At 40.9% G+C, this 26,765-nt stretch overlaps 1 protein-coding gene across 6 annotated transcripts in view; it reads left to right on the top strand.

Moving 5' to 3' along the window:
- The window catches only part of plcb1 (phospholipase C beta 1), a 958,218-nt gene that overhangs the window by 840,706 nt on the left and 90,747 nt on the right, over positions 1–26,765 (top strand). For all 6 annotated transcript variants that reach the window (XM_063056185.1, XM_063056184.1, XM_063056187.1 and 3 more), the window contains 8 exons: positions 4,967–5,121; positions 7,087–7,248; positions 11,085–11,184; positions 12,027–12,131; positions 12,385–12,494; positions 19,001–19,133; positions 19,238–19,291; positions 21,082–21,301. In XM_063056185.1, the coding sequence (XP_062912255.1) occupies positions 4,967–5,121; positions 7,087–7,248; positions 11,085–11,184; positions 12,027–12,131; positions 12,385–12,494; positions 19,001–19,133; positions 19,238–19,291; positions 21,082–21,301 (1,039 nt within the window). The remainder of the gene's footprint in view (positions 1–4,966; positions 5,122–7,086; positions 7,249–11,084; positions 11,185–12,026; positions 12,132–12,384; positions 12,495–19,000; positions 19,134–19,237; positions 19,292–21,081; positions 21,302–26,765) is intronic.

Here is a 26,765-nt window from a genome sequence, read left to right as displayed (position 1 = left end):
AGGCAAGTGTAGAAATTGCTGGGCCCCAGCAGGGATACTTGAATCATCCTTTGCAACATGTGAGGTACTGGAGGACTGGATGATAGCTAATATTGTTCTGCTGTTTAAAATTAAACCAGGAAATTATAGACTGGAGAACCTGACATCAGTTGCCGGAAGGTTGTTGGAAGATATTCTAAGGGACTAGAGTCTTTGGATAGACAAGGTCTGATTAGGGATAGTCAGCATGACTTTCTGCGTGGTAGGTCACATCTAACCAATCTTACAGAGGTTTTTGAGGAAATTACCAGGAGAGTTGATGAAAACAAGGTAGTGGAGGTTGTCTACATGGACTTTAGTAAGGCATTTGACAAGGTCCTGCATGGGAAGTTAGTCAAGAAGGTTCAGTTGCTTGGCATTCAGGATGGGGAGTAAATAGGATTAAACATTGGCTTCACAGAAGAAGCCAGCGAGTGGTAGTAGATGGTTGCCACTCTGACTGGAGGCCTGTGACTCGTGAAGTGCCGCAGGGATCGATGCTGGGTCCTTTGTTGTTTGTCATCTATATCAATGGTGTGTTTAACTGAATCAGCAAATTTGAGGATAAAACCAAGATTGGAGTGTAGTGGACAGCAAGGAAGACTATCAGAGCTTGCAGCGGGTTCTGGACCAACTCGAACAATGGCTGAAAAATGGCAGGTTGGATTTAATGCAGACAGTGCGTGGTGTTGCACTTCGATAGGACCAACCAGGATAGGTCTTACATGGTTAACGGTAGGACACTGAGGAATGCTGTAGAATGAAGGGATCTGGGAATACAGGTACATAATTCATTGAAAGAGGTGTCACAAGTAGATAGGGTCGTAGAAACATAGAAGCATAGAAAACCAACAATACAATACAGGCCCTTCGGTCCACAAAGCTGTGCTGAAAATGTCCTTACCTTAGAAATTACCTCGGATTACCCATAACCCTCTATTTTTCTAAGCTCCATGTACCTATCCAGAAGTCTCTTAAAAGACCCTATTGTATCTGCCTCCACCACTGTTGCCGGCAGCCCATTCCACGTACTCACCACTCTCTGCGTAAAAAAACTTACCCCTGACATCTCCTCTGTACCTCCTTCCAAGCACCTTAAAACTATGCTCTCTCATGCTAGAGGAGGAAAAAGCCTCTGACTATCCACACAATCAATGCCTCTCATCATCGTATACATCCCTATCAGGTCACCACTCATCCTCCATCGCTCCAAGGGAAAAGGCAGAGTTCACTCAATCTATTCTCATAAGGTATGCTCCCCAATCCAGGCAACATTCTTGTAAATCTCCTCTGCACCCTTTCTATGGTTTCCACATCCTTCCTGTGGTGAGGCGACCAGAATTGAGCACAGTACTCCAAGTGGGGTCTGACCAGGGTTCTATGTAGCTGTAACATTACCTCTCAGCTCTTAAACTCAATCCCATGATTGATGAAGGCCAATGCACCGTATGCCTTCTTAACCACAGAGTCAACCTGCGTAGCAGCTTTGAGTGTCCTATGAACTCAGACCCCAAGATCCCTCTGATCCTCCACTCTGCCAAGAGTCTTACCATTAATACTATACTCTGTCGTCATATTTGACCCACCTCACACTTAGCTGGGTTGAACTCCATCTGCCACTTCTCAACACAGTTTTGCATCCTATCATCCTACCAATAAAGAAATCTTTTGGCTCATTGGCCTTCATAAATCAAAGTATTCAGTACAGGAGATGGGATGTTACATTGAAGTTGTAAAAGACATTGATTAGGCTTAATTTGGAGTATTGTGTGCAGTTTTGGTCAGCTACCTACAGGAAAGATGTAAATACGGTTGAAAGAAAATTTACAAGTATGTTGCTGGGACTGGCAGACCAGAGTTATACGGAAAGATTGAATAGCTTAGGATTTTATTCCTTGGAACGTAGAAGGTTGAGGGAAGAATTGAAAATTATGAGGGTATAGATAGGGTAAATGCAAATAGTGTTTTTCCACTGAAGTTGGATGCGACAACTAGAGGTCATGGGTTAAGGGTGAAAGGTGAAAAGTTTAAGGAGAACATGAGGGGAAACTTCATTCAGAGGATCAGGAGAGCATGGAATAAGCTGCCAGCACAAGTGGTTCATACAAGCTTGATTTCAACTTTTAAGAGAAGTCTGGGTAGGTACACGGATGGTAGGGGTATAGAGGACTATAGTACCAGTGCAGGATGATTGGAGTAGGCAGGTTAATTTGTTTGGCACAGCCTAGATGGGCAAAAGGCTTTTCTAATACTCAGTGACTCCAGTGATGTGCTTTAGAAATGAAACAACAGAGATGGAGTCGTTTCTGAGGCTGGAAATCAATAAAAGGTAAAAACAGATGGTAAGAGTTTCCATTGATAATTAAGATAAGGACAGAATGATGATCCTACAGGAAGTGAGTCTCGGGAATTACAAATGGTAAATAAAGAGATTACAGATGAATTAAACTGGTACGTTGTCCTCATCCTTATTACAGAGGGAATAGGTAACATCCCAGAAATTGTTATAAATTGTGCACAGGGAACTTAAGAAAAGAACAGCATTGTAATAAATTGTTGCTGATGTCCTCTGGTCATAATGGAACTGGCTGGTGAGCTAATTGATGTACTGGCTTTAATTTGCAAAAATCATCAGATTTGGAGTAGGTTCCATTAGATTGAAAAATAGACAATTTAAATCCTTTATTTTAAAATGCTGACAGAAAGCAGGAAACTAATGGCCAATTGGCTTAACATTCGTATTGGGAAAATACTTGAAAATGTTCATGGAGAAGTGTCAAAACAGGGAAGGCAACATGACTCTGTGAAAGAGAAGTTGTAGAATGGCTGCAGCACAGTGGAAAGTCATTTGGCCCATTGCATCCACTCTGGCCCTCCCTCTTATGCCATGAACTTCAACATTGTGGATAAGCCTGCCAAGAGCCTTCCTGCAGTCTGTATACACCACATCAACTGTCCGCAGCCTCATCAAGACATTTGGTCGAATTTGTTAAACATGATTTGTATATCACTGCTGGATTGCCTTCGCTATTCATTTTTCTGCAGGTGACGATTGATCACACCCCAGACTGATGTTTCACAGAGCTACCGTGGTGGAGCCAGCTTCAGTGACGGAGTTGCACAAAAGGGGGACGGGCAATTCATTATAATTGTACTGGTTGAAAGAAGGATATAACCAATTAGCTCTAACACTGCTATTTTTCCCTGTATGTTGTAAATATTCTTTTTAGGGAATCGGAGTTCACCATCATTGGATTCACACGGCGTGTCAGCAGATCCTTCAGCTCCTCACGTTCATGCCAACGCCATTCCCATTTAGGCCAATTCTTACACTGATTTATTTTTATTTTCCCACATTTCTCATCAACGCCCCTCTGATTCTACCACTCACCTGCCCACGAGGGGTGATTAACAGTGATCCGACCGACCTGCACACCTTTGGGATGTGAGAGGGAACTGGAGCGTGCAGGGGAAGTCCAGGAAACAATGGGGGAAATGTACAAATACCACTGTGTGTCACGTTTGAATGCAGCTGACTGAAGCTGAAACTGTGCTGCCCCATTCTTTCAGGCAATTGATTCCACACAAACCATGTTGTTTTATGGTGACCACGGTTAAGCTCATCAGAGGAGGCCTTAGTGCTGCAAGATGATTAGAAGCAGGATGGTCTATTCCTTTCTTTCTTTTTCAATCTTTTTATTAATTTCATAGAATGAAAACATAACATAATAATAATACAAATAGTAGGAGATACATTGTTACACTCAAAATAAGTAATTGTAAGACCAAATAGTATAAATTGACAAAGCTCCCAATCGTGTAGGATAATAATGAATAATACAAAGCAAAAAAAAACTGAAGAAAAATCATGAAAAAAAAATAGAAAAAAAAAACAAACCTCATCCCAAAAAAAAACTAAACTAAACAGAATTAGTCAACTAAACTAAAAGACTTGGGCAATTCTAACAACTTAAAAATGGGAAAGAAGAAAATCTTAGTGTCAACGACTCCCTTCCTCTCAACCAACATTACAGAGAAGTAAAATAAGTTTGGAAATGGTCAAATTACATCAAATGAAAATGCTGAATGAATGGCCTCTGTTTTTTCAAATTTAATGGAAGGGTCATAAACCACACTTCTAATTTTTTCCAAATTCAAACACACCATAGTTTGTGAAAACCAATGAAATACAGTAGGAGGGTTAATCTCTTTCCAATTCAGCAAAATGGATCTTCTAGCCATTAAAGTAAGAAATGCAATCATCCTACGTGCTGAAGAGGTTAAATGATTTTAATCGATCATTGGTAATCCAAAGATAGCAGTAATGGGATGAGGTTGTAGATCTATATTCAAAACCGTTGAAATAATGTCAGGTCTATTTCTGAATGTTACTGATTTGCCATCTTTGTGAAGTGTGCTACACACACAGGCGCGCACGCGCACACACACACACACACACACACACACACACGCATGCAGTGAGAACTGTTGTTTGATGATATCAAAACCATCAAGACCACCACGTGGTGGTTATTTAGGCTGTTTCTTCTGGAAATTGACCCAGTGAAACACTACCTTCAGAAGAAGAATGGAAAAAATGATAGGGTCATAATAATTTTAGATATGATATTAATAATGGGATCTGGATAAGTGCACAACAGTAGCACTGAGACAAAAGCTCAGCCATGGGATACCAGAGCAGGCATGATGGGCTGAATGGTCTATTGTTGGTTCTATTTTATGTTCTTATAACTTGATTATACTTTTTTCTGTCATAACAACAATTTAATGGGTCACAACTCCTACAATGACAAAAGTCCAAAGCTAAGTTTTCTTTCGCTTTTTAAAAACTTTTTGCATTGAATAGCATACCACGCACATGCAGAAGGGGAAAATCATAAAGTTATTAAGTGTCAATGGATTTTTTTATCCTGAATGATTTATGCAGACCTGCCTATGCAACTGAACATGGGGATGTTTGAACACAATGGGAAGAGTGGCTTCCGCCTAAAGCCGGAATTCATGAGACGAACAGACAAGCACTTCGATCCTTTTACTGAGACAACAGTTGACGGGATCGTGGCCAACACCCTGTCGGTGAAGGTGCGGAACTCTAATCTCTGACTGTGATTTATAAAGGTGTTTTTAATGTTAATGTAAACGTAATTAACATTTGACAAGTGGCATATAGGTGCCAGCAAAATGCTGGTCCATTTTACACATATAAGATCTGTAGGTGGACAGACTGCTGAATCACAGACTTGATCTTGCTCTGCCCATCTGTACACTCTGTGTATCCGAGTACAACTGTTTATTTTATGAATCTAAACTTCATTCTGCAATTATACTGCCATTAATTCTACCAATCTGTCTTGAAATCGTTCGTAGATTTACGTTAGTATGGGTTTTACTCCAGTTTAGCTTAATCGTATAAATGTGAGCTAACAAACATTCTGATTAATTAACCCTAAAGTTTTTCAACACCTGTTAGTACCTTTTCCTCAAAGCATGGGGAGAGTTATTTGAAACAATCACTAAACGAGTCTCTTGTAATTTGTGCCTTCTGTTTGCACATGAGAAGGAAGCAAATCTTGAGAGGATGAAATCTTGACCCAAGTAGAGGTGGTGCATTTTGGGAAGTTGAATAGGGTAGGATATAAATGGTAGAACTCTAAGGAAGGTTAATGAACAGAAGGACTTAAGGGTTCAAGTCCATAGTTCCCGAAAGTGTCAACGAGGATAGATAGGATGGTGAATAAGGAGCATGACACACTTGCCTTCATGGGCTGCAACTTGAAATGTAAGAGTTTGGAAGTCGTGTTGCAAATTAACAACACACTGGTTTCACTATACTTGGAGTACAGTGTGCAGTCCGGTCGTCACACTATAGGAAGAAATGATTGTGCTGCAGAGAGTACAGAGGAGATTTGTTAGGATGTTGTCAAGATTGGAGACACTGGTTATGGGAAGTAGTGGGACTTAGTTTCCCTGGATGAAAAAAGATGAGGTAACTTGATATAGGTATATAAATTATAAGAGGTATTGGTCGGATAGACAGTAAGGGTCTTCTTCCCATGGCTAGGATATCATAAGTAAGAAGGCTTAAGAATAAAGTGAAAGGAAGGAGTTTTAAAGGAGATTTGAGGAGAAAGTGTTTTTTACACAAAGAGTGGTTGATATGTGGAATTCTTTACCAGATAAGGTGGTATACTCAGATACAATCGCTATGTTCATGAGACATTAGACAGACACTTAAATTGGCAAAGCATAGAAAGATACTGACTGAATGCAGGCAAATGGGATGAATGCAGATGGGTAAAAATTCGGTCTAGCTATGGTGGGCCAAAGGGCCTGAACTTTGTTGTACAATTGTGACTCGATGATTCTTTAAGGCCAGCCCTACCACTGCACACAAAGAAGCTGACGCCCGCCTGAAATCCTCTTCCACCCACTCTTCACTGATTTTGAGATCTTACACATTTTTTCCCTTTCCAGGGCACATATCTATTCAATACGTTGACCTCATGACCCAATCCAACAGACAGCCAAAGACCATCTTTTCTTCACAGATTCTAATCTGATTCCATGCGTCATATTTTCCACCATGGAAAATTGCAAAGCTCATTCCATTGCCTTGAGCCTCAGCTTCTTAAAAGAGTGGCACCGTCATTGGCGCTTGCCTCCTGCCTCCAACTAGCACCCTCATTATAGGGTTCACTGGGAATGTTTTAAGCTGTTAACTGCTTATTATGACATTGCTGTATGTGCAAGCCAGCATTGTCCAAATCTACTGCCATGTTTCTTTGACAGAACTGACTAAAAAAGTCTTCAATTAGGAATAAGGCCCTAGGGTTCTAAAAGGTACTCTAGAAATGCTCATCTTTTTATTCGTGGCAATAATTTCCTGCTTAAAGTAACTGACAGTGAGAAGCAGCATTCTTTTTCTTTGTTTGGCTTGTAGTGTCGTAGTGTTTATGTTAACTGAGATATTTGAAGCCCTCCTAAAGTTAATCCCTTTGGTCATTCAGCTAAGCCTCAAGTCTACCTGTTTGATGTATTTTTTTACAGGTTATCTCTGGTCAGTTTCTTTCTGATAAGAAAGTTGGGACTTATGTGGAGATTGATATGTTTGGTTTACCTGTGGACACAAGACGAAAAGCTTTCAAAACAAAAACTTCACAAAATGCAGTGAATCCAGTCTGGGAAGATGACCCTATTGTGTTTAAAAAGGTTTGTACTTTAGCATCCAAGGCAAGTAAGTTTTACAGTCTTTTTCTTTGTGATCAGAGACAAAAGCAGAATTCATCAACCCAAGGCATATACACCTCCACGTTCAATATCTGACTCATTGCGTGTGAAGTAATTCAGCCCTTACATATCAGTGGATCATTGTAGCAATCCTTGTAGCATACCACAGTTACAATATGGGCTATTAGGAAATGGAGGGGATTCAAGAATAATATGAAGCCAATAAACTGAATGATTGTAATAAGTGGCAGGAACTTGCAGACCTATTTTAATATTTACCTTGGCTATGGTGCCATCATTTCTGAGTACATTTGAGGGAATTATGTTACTTGTGTAATTTCTCATTGTTCATTTCCATTTCCAGAACATGTACACACACACATACATGCACACTACGTGTTCTATACGTTCTGATGCTGCACAATTAGCAAATGCAGCCAGAGACAAGTACTTACTCTTTCGGTTTTATGAAAAAAGTCTTGTTCCTGAGCAACACCAACGCTATGAAGGCAGGAAGGTCACATTTTATTTTCTCCTGCCCAGTTGCAGGGTTCGATACTGCTTTACTTTTAGTCAACCACAAAGCTTGATGGTTTGAACATGGCAGGAATTGAAGTCTGGCTTGTACAGTAAGTGCACCTCATAGGCAGACATTTGAATGCATTGCCAGCAGAGCCTTCTGAGAATTACACAGTAGGTTAGAGGACTTGTTGGATCATGAAAATCAGGTGGAAGGTTTTGGGAATGGTATTGAATGAGAGAAAAGCCTCTAAGTGCTGTATATATCATTTCTGGGTTGTAATCAGAGTTATTTTCCTGCAGCTTCACAACCCCAATTCCTCCCTAATATAAAGGAATATGAAGGAATTTCTACTGAGAAAGACTGGTACCAGGTTTTAGAATGGAAGCAAAAAATGTCTGTAATCTAAAACAAACATCCAGTTATACAAAATAAGTATAAATTAATCTAGAAGATGCAGGCCAAAAAGCAAATAATTTAAATTCCTGATAGCTTTTTATAAACATCTTCCCATGTACTGGCGATATTACAGACATAACTGGTTGGGGGAAGATTTCTAAAAACTTGTGTTTCTGGAATTTGTGATACGAGGAGCCCAAGCACTGAAGATCCAAACACAGACTCGCAATGCACATCATACTCATAATGGTCAATCACTTGAGCTTGGTTGTTTTGGGTTTGCACTTTAGCCCCAGTCATCCACCGTGCTAATTTCTTGGAATTGTTTAATTGGCGGAAGTCAGGTATCTGAAACAGAAACAGTGTGAAGGCAATAATCATGGAGGAAAAAAAAACAGAATTAACCTTTCATCGGAACTTACCCTATGATCTTGTGAGGAGTTTCATACCTTCCTGCTTCTGTTTTACATTAGTTCTGTCTGTCCTCCATAGACCAGAGAAGGACGCAGCACTTTGTCAAAGTTAATTCAGTGACTTGATTGAGAGTTCAATTGCACAAGAGCTGTGCAGGCATTTGTTTCAGGTTGTTGAGCCAGAACATAGCTGACCAATTGACTCGACTTCAATTAATTTGTGTGCCAATGTCTGTAACTCTTTATTCCCAAAACTGTCTTGGCTGTTTTACTGTCTTTCACACCCCATGAACTTGAAATCATCCAAAAGTCGGTGTCCAAGATTGAACTTGCACCATATCCCATCCACCCTATCAGCTTGTTCTCATGGCTTTGCATCTCCATTAGCTGTCAATTAAATAATGCCCAGATTTTAAGATTCTTATCATTATTTCAAAGTAGTCAATGTCCTCTTCCCCTTTGTTCTGTCTGTGATCTCCCAAACCCCCTTCGAGATCTCTTCACTCCCCTCCTTACACCTGCTATTTTAAATGCAGTCCTTGCAGCTGTGTTGTCCCTGAACTGCTCCGGTAAATGAAACGCTCCCGCATTCATAGCCTTTGTTGCTGCACAACTGGAATTGGGTGCAGCTCAAAAAAGTTTACGGAATGCGAATGATTTTCTTTGTTGTACTGCTTTTCATTATACACCAATTAATAAATAAAATGAAAAGTATGTGATTTTCATTCAAAATGTTCATAGTATTCATTAAAAAAACATTTAAAGTGCTCCACAGTTTTCAGGCTGTGTAAAAACATCCTGCTCAGAGCAATGTGGTCTGCGCAGACGTAAAAAAAAATTGGAGGGGATGTTGCCATAAATTCAGCAATTCCTTCACCAGCCCTTGGTAGTTCCTGGTTCCTTTTCCTTCTTCTTTCAGAACTATCCAAAATATTTGTTGCCTCTCCAGAAATCTCCCGTGTGCCTCAGTGTCAATTTTTCATTTAATAGTGCCTTTTGATACTTGCTTGCTTTTATAAAAGATTTGTGGGATCATACAGGATCATGATAAAAGACTACAGGCAGCAGGGTAGCAGAGTGGTTAGCGTAATATGCTTACAGCTCCAGCGACCCAGGATCAATTCCGCCTCTGTCTCCAAGGCGATTATATCTTCTTCCTGTAACTACATGGATTTCCTCCAGTTGCTCTGGTTTCCTCCCACATTCCCCAGATGAAGGGGCTAGCAGGTTAGATTATCACATGGGTGTAATTGGATGGTGCCAACTCGTTGAGCTGGGAGAGCCTGTCAATGTGCTGTATTGCTAAATAAATCAAAATACAGCCTTTTCCTCCCACTTTGTCCATGATGGCTATGTGCACTAATCCTATTTGCCCGTGTTAGGCCCACATCCCTCTCTGCCTTTCCAAATACCCATCCAGATGGCTTTTAAATATTGTTATTGTATCTGCCCTTACCACCTCCTCTAGTAGCTCCCTCCAGGTAAACACCACCACCCTCTGTGTGAAAAGCTTACCCTTCAGACTTCTTTTAAATTTCACTGGTCTCACCTTCAACTAGACCCTGCTAGTTCTCAACACCCCAGCATGGGCAAAAAAAAAAGAAACTCTGTCTATATCACTCACAATTTTATAAACCTCACTGCATCACCTGGTGCCACAGAGACCTGCTGCTGTGGAATTGTTTGCTAATTATCATGCATGTGTTTAATTTCTTTAACAGGTTATTTAATACTTCTGTTAAAAATGGAAGCTGGATAATTATTCAGTGGGCAGTAAGACTGCTACCCATTGTCCACTCCTGCCCTTTACCCTCTCACCCCGTCTTAATTTGTGTAATTAATTCAGCGCAGCACAGTGGTGCAGAGAGTAGAGCCGCCACTGCCTCACTGTCAGTGGTAGAAGCTAGAATGTGAGAGGGTCACTTGACTGAAATTGGTTCTGTGAACTTCCAGGCTCCTTAGGAGAAGTAGCTGTTTCTCAGGGAATCGTATTTGGACATTTCCAGCAAAGCTTCTCTCCTTCATCTGTCTGTTTGCAGACACATTCTCTTGATGGAAGTCCCCTTCCGCTTAGTCTCTTGCTCCTTCTGTTCTTCAAGCCCTGCCTCATTGCCCCTGGGCTCCACGCTTCCTTCCTGCTCTTCCTCTTCAGTTTGCAGGATTGTGCAGCAAGTAGTACACGATGACAAGGTCTCCGCATTTGCTGGGCACCCACTGAAAATGCCTGGCAGTGCGTACTGCTTAAAGGTAAACAGCTCGTATGTCCTCCCCACGGCTGTGGCATTCACCTTGTGGAAATTCATGGCCTCTTTAGAAAACGAGGTGTAATGGTGTGAATATTGAGGGATAAATTAGAATATAGTCCAATGTGCTTTTGGAAATATTTTTAACAAAAAACACCAAACTTTTATAAATTTGATTTGACATAGTTTCAGATATCTTATTAATTTACAATGCTGTCCTGACATGTGTTTTTACTTCCTCAGGTTGTGCTGCCATCATTATCTTCCTTGAGAATTGCTGTCTATGAAGAAGGAGGTAAATTTATAGGGCACAGAATACTGCCCGTACAAGCTATTCGTCCAGGTAAGAACAGTGCACGTTTCCATTCCTGTGTTTATTGCTAACTTCTGTGATCATCCATACTGTTGGTGATGTGAAGGATCAGAGGGATTTTGGGGTCCGAGTTCGTAAGACATTCAAAGCTGCTGTGCAGGTTGACTGTGTGGTTAAGAAGGCATACGGTGTATTGGCCTTCATCAACAGTGGGATTGAGTTCAAGAGCCGAGAGGTAATGTTGCAGCTATATAGGACCCTGGTCAGGCCCCACTTGGAGTACTGTGCCCAGTTCTGGTCACCTCACTACAAGAAGGATGTGAAAACCATAGAAAGGGTGCAGAGGAGATTTACAAGGGTGTTACCTGAATTGGGGAGCGTGCCTTATGAGAATAGGTTGAGTGAACTTGGCCTTTTCTCCTTGGAGCGACGGAGGATAAGAGGTGATCTGATAGAGGTGTATAAGATAGTGAGGGACATTGATCATATAGATTGTCAGAGGCTTTTTCCCAGGGATGAAATGGCTAACACGAGAGGGCACAGTTTTAAAGTGCTTGGAAGTAGGTACAATGGAGATGTCAGGGCTAAGTTTTTATGCAGAGGGTGATGAGTGTGTGGAACAGGCTGCCGGCAATGATGGTGAAGGCTAATATGAGAGGGTCTTTTAAGAGACGCCCGTATAGGTACATGGAGCTTAGAAAAATAAAGGGGTATGGGTAACCCTAGGTAATTTCTAAAGTAAGTACATGTTCAGCACAGCATCGTGGGCCGAAGGGCCTGTATTGTGCTGTAGGTTTTCTATGTTTCTATGTTTCTTCTGCTACCAGTTTACCAATTCCTCTCTGTGATGCTGGGTGTCTGAAATGTTTTAGGTTACCGCTATATCTGCCTGAGGAATGAACGGAATGTGCCACTGATGCTCCCTGCAATCTTTGTCTATATTGAGGTTAAAGATTATGTCCCTGATACCTTTGCAGGTAAAAGCAAGCAGCTTTATTCTTTGATTCAGCTGAATCTAGTGATGAATAAACCTAACAACATTGTTGCTGATCAAAATAAGATCTAATTTATATTTTTAATTACAATTAATATGAAGGTATTTTAAAATATGTTGCCATCCACTTAGAAGTTTTTTTTTATTCAATTGTAGTTCTATAAACTTCTCGCCTCTTACCCAGGCTTCTATAACTCTTGCAAACTTTTATGGTTCAATTTCGTTTACTGTTACAGATGTGATTGAAGCCCTGTCTAATCCAATTCGGTATGTGAATCTGATGGAACAGAGAGCTCAGCAGCTTGTGGCTCTAACTTTAGAGGATGAGGAAGAAGAAAAGAAAGATGTAAGGAACACTTTCATCTTGTTTAACAAAGGGTAAAGGGTAAGGGTAGCAGCTACCAATGACTTGAATTTTAACCGGGGGATGAGTTCTCTGCAGTTGTATGGGTACCTCATGTTGTCAGATCAATGGATTTCGGTAATATTAAGAGAAGATTAATGCAGGAATCCTTAAGTGTGGCCAGCAGCCTTGTAGACTTGGAGATCCATCAACTGGAAACCTCCGTCATAGGACAGATGCTTGTGAGAGTGGAGTAACGTATTGGAAAGGAGATCATGAGAAGGTTGAGGGGAGGGTGGATGGTGTGACCGAGGCAGGCTTAATCAAAGAGCATTCTTTGGCTCAGGGGAGCATTGCCGTTGCAGAAGAGACCTGATTATGGAGGAATGCAATTTGCACAGAGATTGGAGAGTCCAGTAACCATCAGGGGTCTTGACAGTTGGGCGGGGATTTGATGCTGTTAAGGGGGGAGGAGTTAGTGTCTGGGGGGTGTCCAGTGATGGTCAAAGAAGTGGATGGTGGTCAGGAAGCAGTTACTGCAAAATGATTGATAGTGGTTGGGGAAATGGCTACAGTTATGGGGTCAGACAGAATAAAGGGTGAGTTGAGTAGACTTAGTGAGACAAGATTTTCATAGCCCCTGTGAAATGAAGCAAGATGGTTGTGTGCTGAATCTTGCATCTGAGTAGATTTCGGTGCAATATAATTGATATTTGGAACTGAAGGCAATTGAGTAAGTGAACAGGTGGATGGGCTGCTGGAGGATGGGATCTGTTTATAATTGGATGTCACAAGCAGAGGATGGGATATTTCAGAGTGTAACAGCACAAACACCCATCACATGTTTATCTCTATAACATCTTAACAAAGGAGTTAAAGTACATTTTAACTGGCTAACACCGCTGTGAAAATGATGAAGGGATTTTGGAGCAATGCAATTGTGCTTTTTTCCCTGATATGCCAAGTTGTAATATCAATGGTTTAGTATCTGCATCAAGTTCCTTTTTTCATTGCAGTACAGACAAAATAAATTTGTTGTTTAAGCAATATTCCTCATCTCTGGCTTTTACACCCTCTTTCAAAGAACATGTCATTTATATTTGCATTCAGCACACCAGACCTCCGGAAGAAGGAATACCGGTCTGTTGCTAATTAATGCATCAAGTTGAGAGCTGCAGGGGATGTATCATTAAAAAAAAGGATTGGTACTTCTAAATATGTTTGAATTTTACAAGAAACATGTCAAGCAAAGGAAAGCTTTCATAACTGGCTGAATTGAATTCAACATCAGGTCTCAGAGGCATAAATGTTCCTTCCCAGTCATTGTGCCAGCCAGGACCAACATCCTCACTTCAGACTCATAATTGCTGTTTAGGATCATATTTTCATGAGACATTTACTGACATGAATAAGACCAGTGAAGCAAGTTCAGTTAATTGCCTTTTGAAATTCTCTCTCTTCTATTGGAAGGGGACTATAAATTGAAGCAGTTAGTAGTTGGCAAGCTTGCACAAACACTAAGGTGACAATTCATTTTCATGCAGAGTCATTCTGGAAGGTCCATTAATCATCTGAAGATGGTTTAATTTCTACAGCGCAAGTCTGCTCCTCGGAAAGTGCCTGAAGTGCCAGTCAGAAAATCTAGTTTTTGTGCAACGTTCTGGACCATGACCAACCAATTGCATCCGTAGTGCAGTTGGGACTCTGTGTACATTGTGTGATGAGGATTCTTGGAAAGAGAAGGTGACCGTGACTTAAAGGGATCGTCAAAGTATGAGGACACATGAAGATGTGTACAGGAGATGGCAATTGTTTTGTTATTATCACACGTACAAAAGGCACAGTGAAAAACTTTGTTTTGCATGCCATGTTGACAGATAATTTCAAACATAAGTATATTGATCTAGTATATCACAGAATATAGCAAAAAAAATTACAGTGGAATGCAGTGCAGGTAGTTAAACAAACTGCAAAGCCCATGACAAGCTAGACTGGCTCTTTATCAAGCAAGAAGAAAGTGCAAGATGCTTATATCACTGGGATAAAAGATGTCTTACAGTCTAGTCATGTGTACTCTATTAGATGTTGCAATTTGTGTACAATTTGTAAAAACTGGTGATGTTAATGAGACTCCAACATTGTAAGTCCTAGATTTATCTGAGATGTCACGTTCCTGCTGCAACTTCAATACTGTGGAGTACTGGCCAGAGCTATAGTAACTCTGCCATTGCTGGTCATAGTGGTGATGCTATTTTTAGGTGTAATTGGCAGTTGTAGCTAAGCAGAAAAAAAAATGGAACCCTGGCCAACACTTAAAGGGGAGGTGGCTGACGGCTGAAAATGTTAGTGGAAGTCATCCACATCTTGGTCACCAGACTGTAAGATCAACAGTGGCATGGCCTGAGTCCATGTTTAAACTGTGTTTGAGATATCGAGATGGTCAATGAACTAGGGGAACAGAAACACCTGCCAGTTGGGTTGCTGGAATCCATCAGTTGGGAAGAAATGAAAGCCACAAATAAAGGCCCAACCCGGATCCAGTGTAGAACTTAATAACCTTGCAAAAGCGCTCAAGGTCAGTTTTCCTCTGCCCAAACTGCATTGCTAGCATCAGTGCATGGCTCAAAGCAAGGACCACTGGCTACCAACCACCAGCCAGCTCTATCCAGCAGGTCATAATCTTGCTATGTTCCTTCACAACATCTACCACTAGTAGGACGGATCACATGATGACTCCACTCACGATGTTTTAATTGCTGGTGTGGTGCTGAGTAAAGATTAAGCATACTATATAAATGTCATGCATAGCTACCTTTGATTGTGTTACGTTGACTGCCTTCACAGGGCAAGTGAGTAAGCCTGTGTGCCATTGTTCTCAAGCCATTCAGTTGGAGAATCAGGACTCTTATTTCTTATTACTGCTTAAAATGTAGCTCAATGCTCAATTATCATTAATAATCATAATAAGCAAATAAGCAGCAGCCTCTCCAGAGTTTCTAATCAATAGGTAGCTTTTGCTAGAGCTACAGTACAGTGCAATTCCAGTTTGAAGGGCCTGAGCATCTTCTATAGAATTGAACACAAAGATCTAGACTTGCACTCCGGTACAGCAGTATGGGCAATGAGTGCACTGTCTCAAGTCTCCTCCTTTGGATAGGGTAGTGATCAGAGTCCTTGTCCTCTCCTGGGGCAGATGCAAAATAGCACATGAAACTATTTCAAATTATCGTAGTGGAGTTTTCCTGTTCAAAATTTAACTTCCTCAATAGTACAAATATTCTGCATGGGTGAGCTTGATGTGTGCAAATTGGTTGCTGTAGCCTTTAGTGTGGCAGTGCTGCAGAAGTGCTGTATACACTGTAACACACTTAGGGGCTTCAGAGTCTGTGAAAGGCAATGTGTCATTGCAACTCGTTTTGTTAAATTTACCTATTATTTGAGGAGGTTTAGCTGCGCCTGCTTTTGTAGTTGTATCCATAGACCAGTGAGGTATGTTAAAAAGCCTCTTGAAGATGATTTGTGATAGGTGATTGGCTAGAAGGACTACTTCTGGTGGTTGCCAGGAAACATGACTCAATAGCTCTAATGATAACTGAAGAATTTTGGTGACTCAGAGCTTTTGAAAAGAGACTGGAAAAACACTTCAGAATTCCCCCATTTTGATAAAGGCCATGCATGCAATGCCAGGGGATGATGAGATGCCTCAAACAATGACCACCATTAAATTGGATCAGAACCAGGGTGACAACCAGCATCCAGCAGGCAGATCAGCTCTTGGAATTGTGAGTATCCCAGCCTATTCTATGGTGTGTGGGGAGTCTGTTGCTTTTGAAAATCTGTATTCATTGAATAATTGTTTTGATCCGCTACTTAACATATAGAAGTCTGTTTTCCTGCTGACCTTTCAAGCACTGTGACATGGTTGGTGACTTGCTATGTACGTTTATGCCAAACTGGATGTGAAACGTTTTATTCACCTGTCCATGAAGCAGGCCACAAAGTGGCGTGACAAGCAGTGTTGTGTTCCAAACACCAATTCCAGAAGGCTGGTTTGGATTGGCAGTTCCTCCAAGATTGCTCTTGGTCACCAGGACATTACTGATGGAGCACTTAAAGCAAAAAAAAACTCACTGTTTTTACATTAACATTAGTGATAACATAAAAGGCTGTCTGACTGATGGACTGAAATCATCCCATTTTGTAATGAAGAGTCTGGATTTCAATTAGTTAGGGGAGAATAAGACAGTGTGACAGTGGACATTCAGGTTAAGGTTAATGGAATCTGGGGATAGGTGACTAGATGGAGCTGGTAATGTTATACAGCCAAGGTTGACTGTTCTGATGAAGGGTCTCAACTTGAAATGTTGACTGTTTCTGTCCACTGATTTTGCCTGACCTACAGCATTTTGTCTGTTGCTCCAGATTCCAGCATCTGCAGGTCCTGATAGAAGGTCTTGACCTGAAATGCGGACAGCTCAGTCACCCCACCGATGCTGCCTGACCCACTGAATCCCTTCAGCAATTTGTTTGTTCCCAGCCACTATATAAATGTGAAGCTTGTAGTACTCTGTGCAAATGTGATACAACCAATGAGCTTACGTACATACACAGCTGTTTTACCAAATAGCAAACTTCACTCATTGAAACGTGTTGGTTTGAAGTCCAGGTCTGGCTGATCAGATAATGAGGTGTGGTCTCAGGGTTTTTCCACACCAGACGGGTTCTGAGGTAGCGCCGTGCAGCGCAGACAGATAACTTTCAGGCCACTGCAAACAGCGAACAGGTGCCATGTGCTCCTTCCACTGTTTTCTTTTAGAATTATTCCCTTTTGAAATATGTATCCAGTTCTTCTATGGAAGTTGCTGTTTTATAGGCTTCCCTCATCCTCTCAGGCAGGGTGTTGCCAACTAATGACTCACAGCAACTTTTTAATATAAATCATATTGTAATTTTAAAATGCTTCTCTGAGCTCATCTAACTATTGCTAGGATGCCAGAAGACCCTCTGAAAACCTTACCACAGTCTTTCCATGCATGCCTGTTTGTAGGTCCTTCCTGTACTGTTTGGTTCAATGGTGGGTACAATACAATTCCTCTTCATAACACACTCCTTACATCTGAAGATACTGGGATCTCAGATATAAATCTCAGATCTGGGTTCAAGTTAAAAACTGTAATTTTTTTTGGCGGCGTTATGAAACTGTAACTGTTCCATGGCATTTTATCACAGGGTAAAGTAGCCACTGCTTATTTTTATAACACCACCAGTGAAAGTGTATGAGGCCTGGTATCGCTGAGGAAAATAAATCAGATAAAAAGCAGAATATCAAACCATCTCATGGGTAAAGCCACAACATCTTAACTCTGTTTCCCAATTCCCACTCCCAAAAAAAAACATTAATTTTGGAGAATGTTTTCAAATTGTTCAGGCAGTAAAAGCTGATGCCAATCTGAAATTGATTTACTTGAACTGCAGAAAGCATTTAAAGGGTTTAAATGCTGTCCTAATTAAAGATAACTTTATATATTCAATCATCAACTATTATTTCATTTCCAAGTTAAGTTGCAGATGTCAGCAATATCTCCTTTGTTCCAGAACATTAAGTTTGTTAAAAAGAATCAGGGTAGGTATCAGGGAGAAGAGCATAGCATGGACAGCAATGTAATGTTCGTGAGCTGACCTTTTCTCTTCTGCAAGTATATAAAATGGCTTTGCTGTTAATCTCTGATAAATATACAATTAATCATTCTGCCATGCATCATAAAATGACAGATTTATCTGAGCTGTTTCTGTCTATGAAATTTAATCAGAAGTCCCAGCACTGAAGGACTAGATAATAGTTTGCAGGAGCTTTATTTTATTTCTTGCTCATCGCCTGTAATTACCATCGAGGAGCATGGGGAAAGCTGCCTGAAGAACAAGTCCAAACACACAGGACCACTCAGTCAGGCGCCATGGTAACTGGTCATCAGAGTTTAGCCATCACAGGAACTGTGCTGCCGATAGAGAGCCGGCAAATTTTTTTTCCCAAGGACGGTGGAATGTGTGGATGTAGTTGAGCTATTGTAGATTTGGCAACACGTCCAGCTTTCAGCTGTCGCCAGTGTAAAGCTACCAAAAGAAGCAGTGAAGGAGAGATTTACAGGATATAGAATATTGAAGCATGTTTCAAAAACTTGGATATCACACCCGCACTTACAGGTTTTGCAGCAGGACAGGGGTGCCATATCACCCTGAACTATGCAGACAGCTTTATTTGAGATGAATCTTACCAACTTGTTTTTTCCCATGGGCAAAACATTACCACTGAGCATTGTGTCATCTGGCATTATAGTAATGATCATTTTGTGTTTCGAGCTTCTGCCAGTTTGGGGTGATTTTCCAGAATCCTGCAGGTTTTTCCTAAACCAAAGTGAAATGGACTTGTTTTCAAGCAGTGGATGTTTTTAGTATGATTGGTGGATGCCTTTGTTCTGAAAGATAGGTAACCTTCTACATCTTTCCCCCAGGCTGAACCTGGTGACGTTCCTACAGAACCTAATGCTGACCCGAAGCCTGCTCCAGCAGAGAACGGTGTGAGTCCCACGCCTGGTCTGACATCCAAACCCCCCCCACAAGCCACCCAGATTCAGCCAGCCCCGGGTAAGTATTTAATGGATTTTTACATTTGAAAACCACAAGGAAGTGAGCCTTTACCAACAATTTATGATGCACCTATTAATCAAAAGTCTCTTTTCATGTATTAGCCGCAGTCAAAGCAACTGGCAAAGCAGAAGATCTTGTTCAAAGTGTCTTGTCAGGTAAGTTATTAAAATTTTGTGTGGCATTTAAAAAGTTTCATCCCACAATCCTCCTGATAAAGTAAGAAAAGGAAATTAGAGGCAGAATAACAAACCGAATACTTACTGAGTGCATATTGAAATTCATGGTGGAAATGTTCTAAATGAATTAAGAATTGTATGTATTCAAACTAACATATTTACAAATCGAACAGTGCAGATTCAACAAAAAGGTTTACATGCTGTATGAGAAAGTAATCAGCACCAGACATATGGCAGATAAAAAGGCGATTTAACAAACATGCATGTGGAAAGCCGCCAAATCTACATATGGTATATGATAATGGTATTATATAAATGGACATTTTCCCTCTGATTAAAAAAAAGATACAATCTTTTTAGTTGTGGGCAAAAAGAGACAGATTATGTGTCAGTTCTGTGACAATGAAGTTGTACACCGGTGGCCCACTCACCCAGTTTATTGAGTTATTTATTTTAAAATGAATAAGAAAAGGTTTTTCTATCAACTATAGGCATTTCAAGTAAAAAATGTGATACGTAAAAAGTTTACTTAATGATTATGGATCCATCTTCAAAATATTATCACCTGTGTATGTATATTGAGGCAGAAAATTGTAGAGCTATTTTAATGCATCCAAAGGCACTGTTTTATTGTGTTGACAGATGTGTTAATTCACTTGGCATCTCTGTTAAAATACTCCAAGGGATCTTAATGGAAAGTCGCTTGTCACTCCATATCTTTTCAAGGTTCTAGATTTTTTTTAAATACCCAAGAATAGGAAGACAGATGGAGTCATGGAGTGATACAGCACCAAAGCGTTCCCTTTGCCCCATCAAGAATGCACTAACCATTAACCACCCATTTTATATTCACCCTGTATTAATCTTTTTTTTTATTCTCCCTACGTTCTCTTCCTCTCCCCCAAAATTCCACCAGTCACCCATATACCATGAGCAATTTACCTACCAATTAACCTACAAATCTTCGCATCTTTAGGATGTGGGGAGAAACCCAAGCACCCAGAGGAAACTCATGCAATCACTGGGCGATCATACAAACTCCATGCAGACAGGCTGGGGATGTCAGGATTGAACCTGAATCTCCGGAGCTGTGAAGGTACAGGTGGACTAGCTGTGCCCGCTGAAGCACTGTGAGATTAGAAGGCAAAATAATTTTCTGTTGTCAGTATAAATTGTGCATGTTTAATTCACATCCATTCTGCAAAATGCTCAAAGCAGTATGCACAATGTTGAATCAGTTTTGAGAGAAGAGTATTCACAAATAAATATTGCGTGCATAGAGGTTTAGAAAATCTATAAAGGCAAAGTTAAAGCACATGCGAACTGCGATCACTATATATCTTTAATCTGTTGACATTTTGCACAGTGATGGCAAGAATACAGTTCAATGAATAACTTCCTGTGCAAGACTTCAAAGGACATGTTTAAGTTAGTAACTTCAAAATGCTACTTCAGTGAATGCAAATATGTATGATTTTTTTCTTCATCATAAGAATGATTTGGGACAGAAGAAGCTCATCTTAACGCCTACTGTGCTTTGAGAGAGTTGCCCAATTAATCATACAATCCTGCTCTTTCTAATTGGACCTGCAAAGAATCTCACTTTCATGTGTTCACGCACTCCAAGTAAATCTCATTATTACAAAGCTCTCTCCAGGGATGCAATGTGGTGATTGGTTTATTCAGCAAACTGAGAATTTGCACTAATGCACTTAATAGAGGTGGAAAGCATTTAACATGATAAAATGGTTTTGTGTAAATCTCTGCAGAAGTGGAAGCCCAGACCGTGGAAGAGTTGAGACAACAGAAGGCATTTGTGAAACTTCAAAAGAAACATTACAAAGAAATGAAGGAGTTGGTGAAGAAACACCACAAGAAAACCACTGACTTAATTAAAGAACACACTGCAAGATCCAGTGAATTTCAGAATGACTATTTAAGGCGCAGGGTAGTTCTGGAAAAATCTGCAAAGAGAGATAACAAGAAAAGGTAAGTGAACTATACTGAAACGCTTTTGAGAGCTCCTGCAGTGGAGCCATGTGGGATTTTAAAATATCTTATCCAGCCCCTCCTTCCACAACAATAGTCAAGCACTGAGGCACTTACAAGTTTAAGTTAAAATAATTCTGTGGTCTTGTATTATAGTTTATCAAATGCTTTGCATTTGTGTCTGAGAGTTCATGCAGCTTACAGTGACGGTGAAGAGCTGTGCAATTTGCAATCAATTACCCTTCACTCGGAAAGTTCAGGAATAAAAGTACGGGAAAAGTCCTGTGTGGCAAGTGGATTGCTGTTCAGCATCAATAATCAGCAGTGTAACCAGAGCAGATGAGTTATGCACGTCAGGCTGGCATTCTAAATATAGGGAAATGTCTTGACTGATTCACATTTAAAGTCAACAATCTCTAAAAACTGTGATAACCCTCATGACACTACAGTTGAGGTTCATTATAAGCCAATAAAATAACACACCATTGCAAGTTCATGATGAGTTTTACATGATGAAACTACTGAAGCAGGAACATTATATTTCTAACAGCTTGCATAGGCAGCATCCGTCATAAGGAATCTGCACCACCAGGACATGCTCTCTTCACACTTTAACTGTCGGGCAGGAGGTACAGAAGCCTGAAGGCACACACTCAGTGATTCAGGAACAGCTTCTTCCCCTCTGCCATCCGATTCCTAAATGGACATTGAATCCCATGAATACTACCTTACTACTTTTCTATTTCTATTTCTTTGCATTACTTATTTTAACTTAATTATTTAATAGCCATATATAAATATATACTTAATGTAACTCAGTTTTTTCTCTGTATTTATTTATCATCTATTTCATTGTACTGCTGCCGTAAAGTTGACTTATGCTGGTCATATTAAATCTGATTCTGATAATAAAGGATGGCAAGATATTTACTTTAATTCCAGGTACTTCCAATGAGTCACTGCTTGCGTTGTTAAAACCGATTTCACTCCACTATTCTCTCAGAAACAAACTGTCAATCTATTGGCATTTAGATTATATGGTATCCTGTATTACATCTGCTGAAATGCAACAAGAATAAAATTCTGTTAAGAGCCATATTGCAGTGCCATTAAATGAGTTCCTAACCAACCCATTAACATTTCTTTTCAAGAAAAATAGCCTAATTGCAGTGCAAATTGTAACTTTAAGATCTGCAAGGAATAGATTTTGAATGTTTGGGTGCAGTAGAAACATAGAAAACCTATAGCACAATATACGCCCTTCAGCACACAATCCTGTGCTGGACATGTACTTACTTTAGAAATTACCTAGGATTACCCATAGCCCTCTATTTTTCTAAGCTCCATGTTCCTATCCAGGAGTCTCTTAAAAGACCCTATTGTATCCGCCTCCACCACAGTTGCTGGCAGCCCATTCCACGCACTCACCATTCCCTGCGTAAAAAGACTTATCCCTGACATCTCCTTTGTACCTAATTCCGAGCACCTTAAAACTGTGCCCTCTCATGTTAGTCATTTAGCCCTGGGGAAAAAGCCTCTGACTATCCACACAATCAATGCCTCTCATCATCTTATACACCTCGATCAGGTCACCTCTCATCCTCCTCCACTCCAAGGAGAAAAGGCCGAGTTCACTCAACCTATTCTCATACTCCCAAAAACCGGGCAACATCCTTGTAAATCTCCTCTGCACCCTTTCTATAGTTTCCACATCCTTGCTGTAGTGAGGTGACCTGAACTGAGCGCAGTTCTCCTAGTGGGGTCTGACCAGGGTCCTATATAGCTGTAACATTACCTCTCGGAACTTAAACTCAATCCCATGGTTGATGAAGGATAATGCACCGTATGCCTTCTTAACCACAGAGTCAACCTGCGCAGCAGCTTTGAGTGTCCTATGGACTCAGACCCCAAGATCCCTCTAATCCTGCACACTACCAAAAGTCTTACCATTAATACTATCTTCTGCCATCATATTTGACCTATCAAAATGAACCACCTCACACATATATGGGTTGAACTCCATCTGCCACTTCTTAGCCCAGTTTTGCATCCTATCAATGTCCCACTGTAACCTCTGACAGCCCTCCACATTATCCACAACACCCCCAACCTTTATATCATCAGCAAATTTATTCACCCATCCCTCCACTTCCTCCTTTATAAAAATCACGAAGAGAAGAGGTCCCAGAACAGATCCCTGAGGCACACCACTGGTCACTTACCTCCATGCAGAATATGACCTGTCTACAACCACTCTTTGCCTTCTGTGGGCAAACCAATTCTGGATCAACAAAGCAACGTCTCCTTGGATCCCATGCCTCCTTACTTTCTCAATAAGCCTTGCATGGGGTACCTTATCAAATGCCTTGCTGAAATCCATATGCACTACATCTACTGCTCTAGCTTCATCAATGTGTTTAGTCACATCCTCAAAAAATTCAATCAGGCTTGTAAGGCACAACCTGTCTTTGACAAAGCCATGCTGACTATTCCTAATCATATTATGCCTCTCCAAATGTTTATAAATCCTGCCTCTCAGGATCTTTTCCATCAACTTACCAACCATTGAAGTAAGACTCACTGGTCTATAATTTCCTGGGCTACCTCTACTCCATTTCTTGAATAAGGAAACAACATCTGCAACCCTCCAATCCTCCGGACCTCTCCCATCCCCATTGATGAAGCAAAGATGGTTGCCAGAGGCTCAGCAATCTCCTCCCTCGCCTCCCACAGTAGCCTGGGGTACATCTCATCCAGTCTCAGAGACTTGGCCAACTTGTCCTTTCCAAAAGTTCCAGCACATCTTCTTTCTTAATGTCTACATGCTCAAGCTTTTCAATCCGCTGTAAGTCATCCCTACAATCACCAAGGTCATTTTTCCATAGTGAACACTGAAGCAATGTATTCATTAAGTCTCTCTGCTATCTCCTCTGGTTCCATACACACTTTTCCACTGTCACACTTGATTGGTCCTATTCTCTCAAATCTTATCCTCTTGCTGTTCACAAACTTGTTGAATACCTTGGGATTTTCCTTAATCCTGCTCGCCAAGGCCTTCTCATGGCCCCTTCTGGCTCTCCTCCTTTCATTCTTAAGGTCCTTCCTGCAAGCCTTATAATCTTCTAGATCTCTATCATTACTGAGTTTTTAGAAGCTTTTCTTCTTGACTAGATTTTCAACAGCCTTTATACAACAAGGTTCCTGTACCCTACCATCTTTCCCGTCTCATTGGAAGGTACCTATGCAGAACGCCACGCAAATATCCCCTGAACATTTGCCACATCTTGTCCGTATGTTTCCCTGAGAACATCTGTTCCCAATTTATGCTTCCAAGTTCCTGCCTGATAGCTCCATATTTCCCCTTATTCCAATTAAACACTTGCCTAACCTGTTTGTTCTTATCCCTCTCCAATGCCATGGTAAAGGAGATAGAATTGTGATGACTATCTCCAAAATGCTCTCCCACTGAGAGACCTGACCCCTGACCAGGTTCATTTCCCTATACACCTTATCCTCGTTATATGCGGGGGATACGTTCCTGGAAGTTGACGCATAATGTGAAATCGCATAATGTGAATAATTATTTAAATGGCGAAAATAGGGATGCATTCCAGAGGGCTTCCTAAATATGTTTTATCTGTAATTTATTCACATTTTCATACCAATATGAAACAAAAGCAGTACTACAAGACAAGTACTATAGACTGGCAAATGACACTTAAAGGGTTGACGGTGGATATGCGATGGCAAGCATTTAAAGATCGCATGGATGAACTACAACAATTGTTCATCCCAGTTTGGCAAAAGAATAAATCAAGGAAGATAGTGCACCCGTGGCTAACAAGGGAAATTACGGATAGTATCCATTCCAAAGAAGAAGCATACAAATTAGCCAGAAAAATTGGCTCACCTGAGGACTGGGAGAAATTCAGAGTCCAGCAGAGGAGGACAAAGGGCTTAATTAGGAAGGGGAAAAAAGATTATGAGAAAAAACTGGCAGGGAACATAAAAACTGACTGTAAAAGCTGTTATAGATATGTGAAAAGAAAAGGTTGGTTAAGACAAATGTAGGTCCCCTACAGACAGAAACAGGTGAATTGGTTATGGGGAGCAAGGACATGGCAGACCAATTGAATAACTACTTTGGTTCTGTCTTCACTAAGGAGGACATAAATAATCTTCCGGAAATAGTAGGGGACAGGGGGTCCAGTGAGATGGAGGAACTGAGGGAAATACATGTTAGTAGGGATGTGGTGTTAGGTAAATTGAAGGGATTAAAGGCAGATAAATCCCCAGGGCCAGATGGTCTGCATCCCAGAGTGCTTAAGGAAGTAGCCCAAGAAATAGTGGATGCATCAGTGATAACTTTTCAAAATTCTTTAGATTCGGACTAGTTCCTGAGGATTGGAGGGTGGCTAATGTAACCCCACTTTTTAAAAAAGGAGGGAGAGAGAAACCGGGGAATTATAGACGGGTTAGCCTAGCATCAGTGGTGGGGAAAATGCTAGAGTCAGTTATCAAAGATGTGATAACAGCACATTTGGAAAGCAGCGAAATCATTGGACAAAGTCAGCGTGGATTTGTGAAAGGAAAATTACAAATCATGTCTGACGAATCTCATAGAATTTTTTGAGGATGTAACTGGTAGAGTAGATAGGGGAGAACCAGTGGATGTGGTGTATTTGGATTTTCAAAAGGCTTTTGACAAGGTCCCACACAGGAGATTAGTGTGCAAACTTAAAGCACACGGTATTGGGGTAAGGTATTGATGTGGATAGAGAATTGTTTGGCAGACAGGAAGCAAAGAGTGGGAATAAACGGAACCTTTTCAGAATGGCAGGCAGTGACTAGTGGGGTACCGCAAGGCTCAGTGCTGGGACCCCAGTTGTTCACAATATAAATGACTTAGATGAGGGAATTAAATGCAGCATCTCCAAGTTTGCGGACGACACGAAGCTGGGTGGCAGTGTTAGCTGTGAGGAGGATGCTAAGAGGATGCAGGGTGACTTGGATAGGTTAGGTGAGTGGGCAAATTCGTTGGAATTTAGAAGATTGAGGGGGTATCTTATTGAAACATATAAAATCCTAAAGGGATTGGACAGGCTAGATGCAGGAAGATTGTTCCCGATGTTGGGGAAGTCCAGAACGAGGGGTCACAGTTTGAGGATAAAGGGGAAGCCTTTTAGGACCGAGATTAGGAAAAACTTCTTCACACAGAGAGTGGTGAATCTGTGGAATTCCCTGCCACAGGAAACAGTTGAGGCCAGTTCATTGGCTATATTTAAGAGGGAGTTAGATATGGCCCTTGTGGCTAAAGGGACCAGGGGGTATGGAGGGAAGGCTGGTACAGGGTTCTGAGTTGGATGATCAGCCATGATCATACTGAATGGCGGTGCAGGCTCGAAGGGCCGAATGACCTACTCCTGCACCTATTTTCTATGTTTCTACAACATTTGTATTATAT

This window comes from Mobula hypostoma, chromosome 8, assembly GCF_963921235.1.
Source record: "Mobula hypostoma chromosome 8, sMobHyp1.1, whole genome shotgun sequence".
Lineage (NCBI taxonomy): Eukaryota > Metazoa > Chordata > Chondrichthyes > Myliobatiformes > Myliobatidae > Mobula > Mobula hypostoma.
The sequence above is the reverse complement of the archived record's forward strand: the minus strand, read 5'-3'. Positions and strand labels throughout refer to the sequence as shown.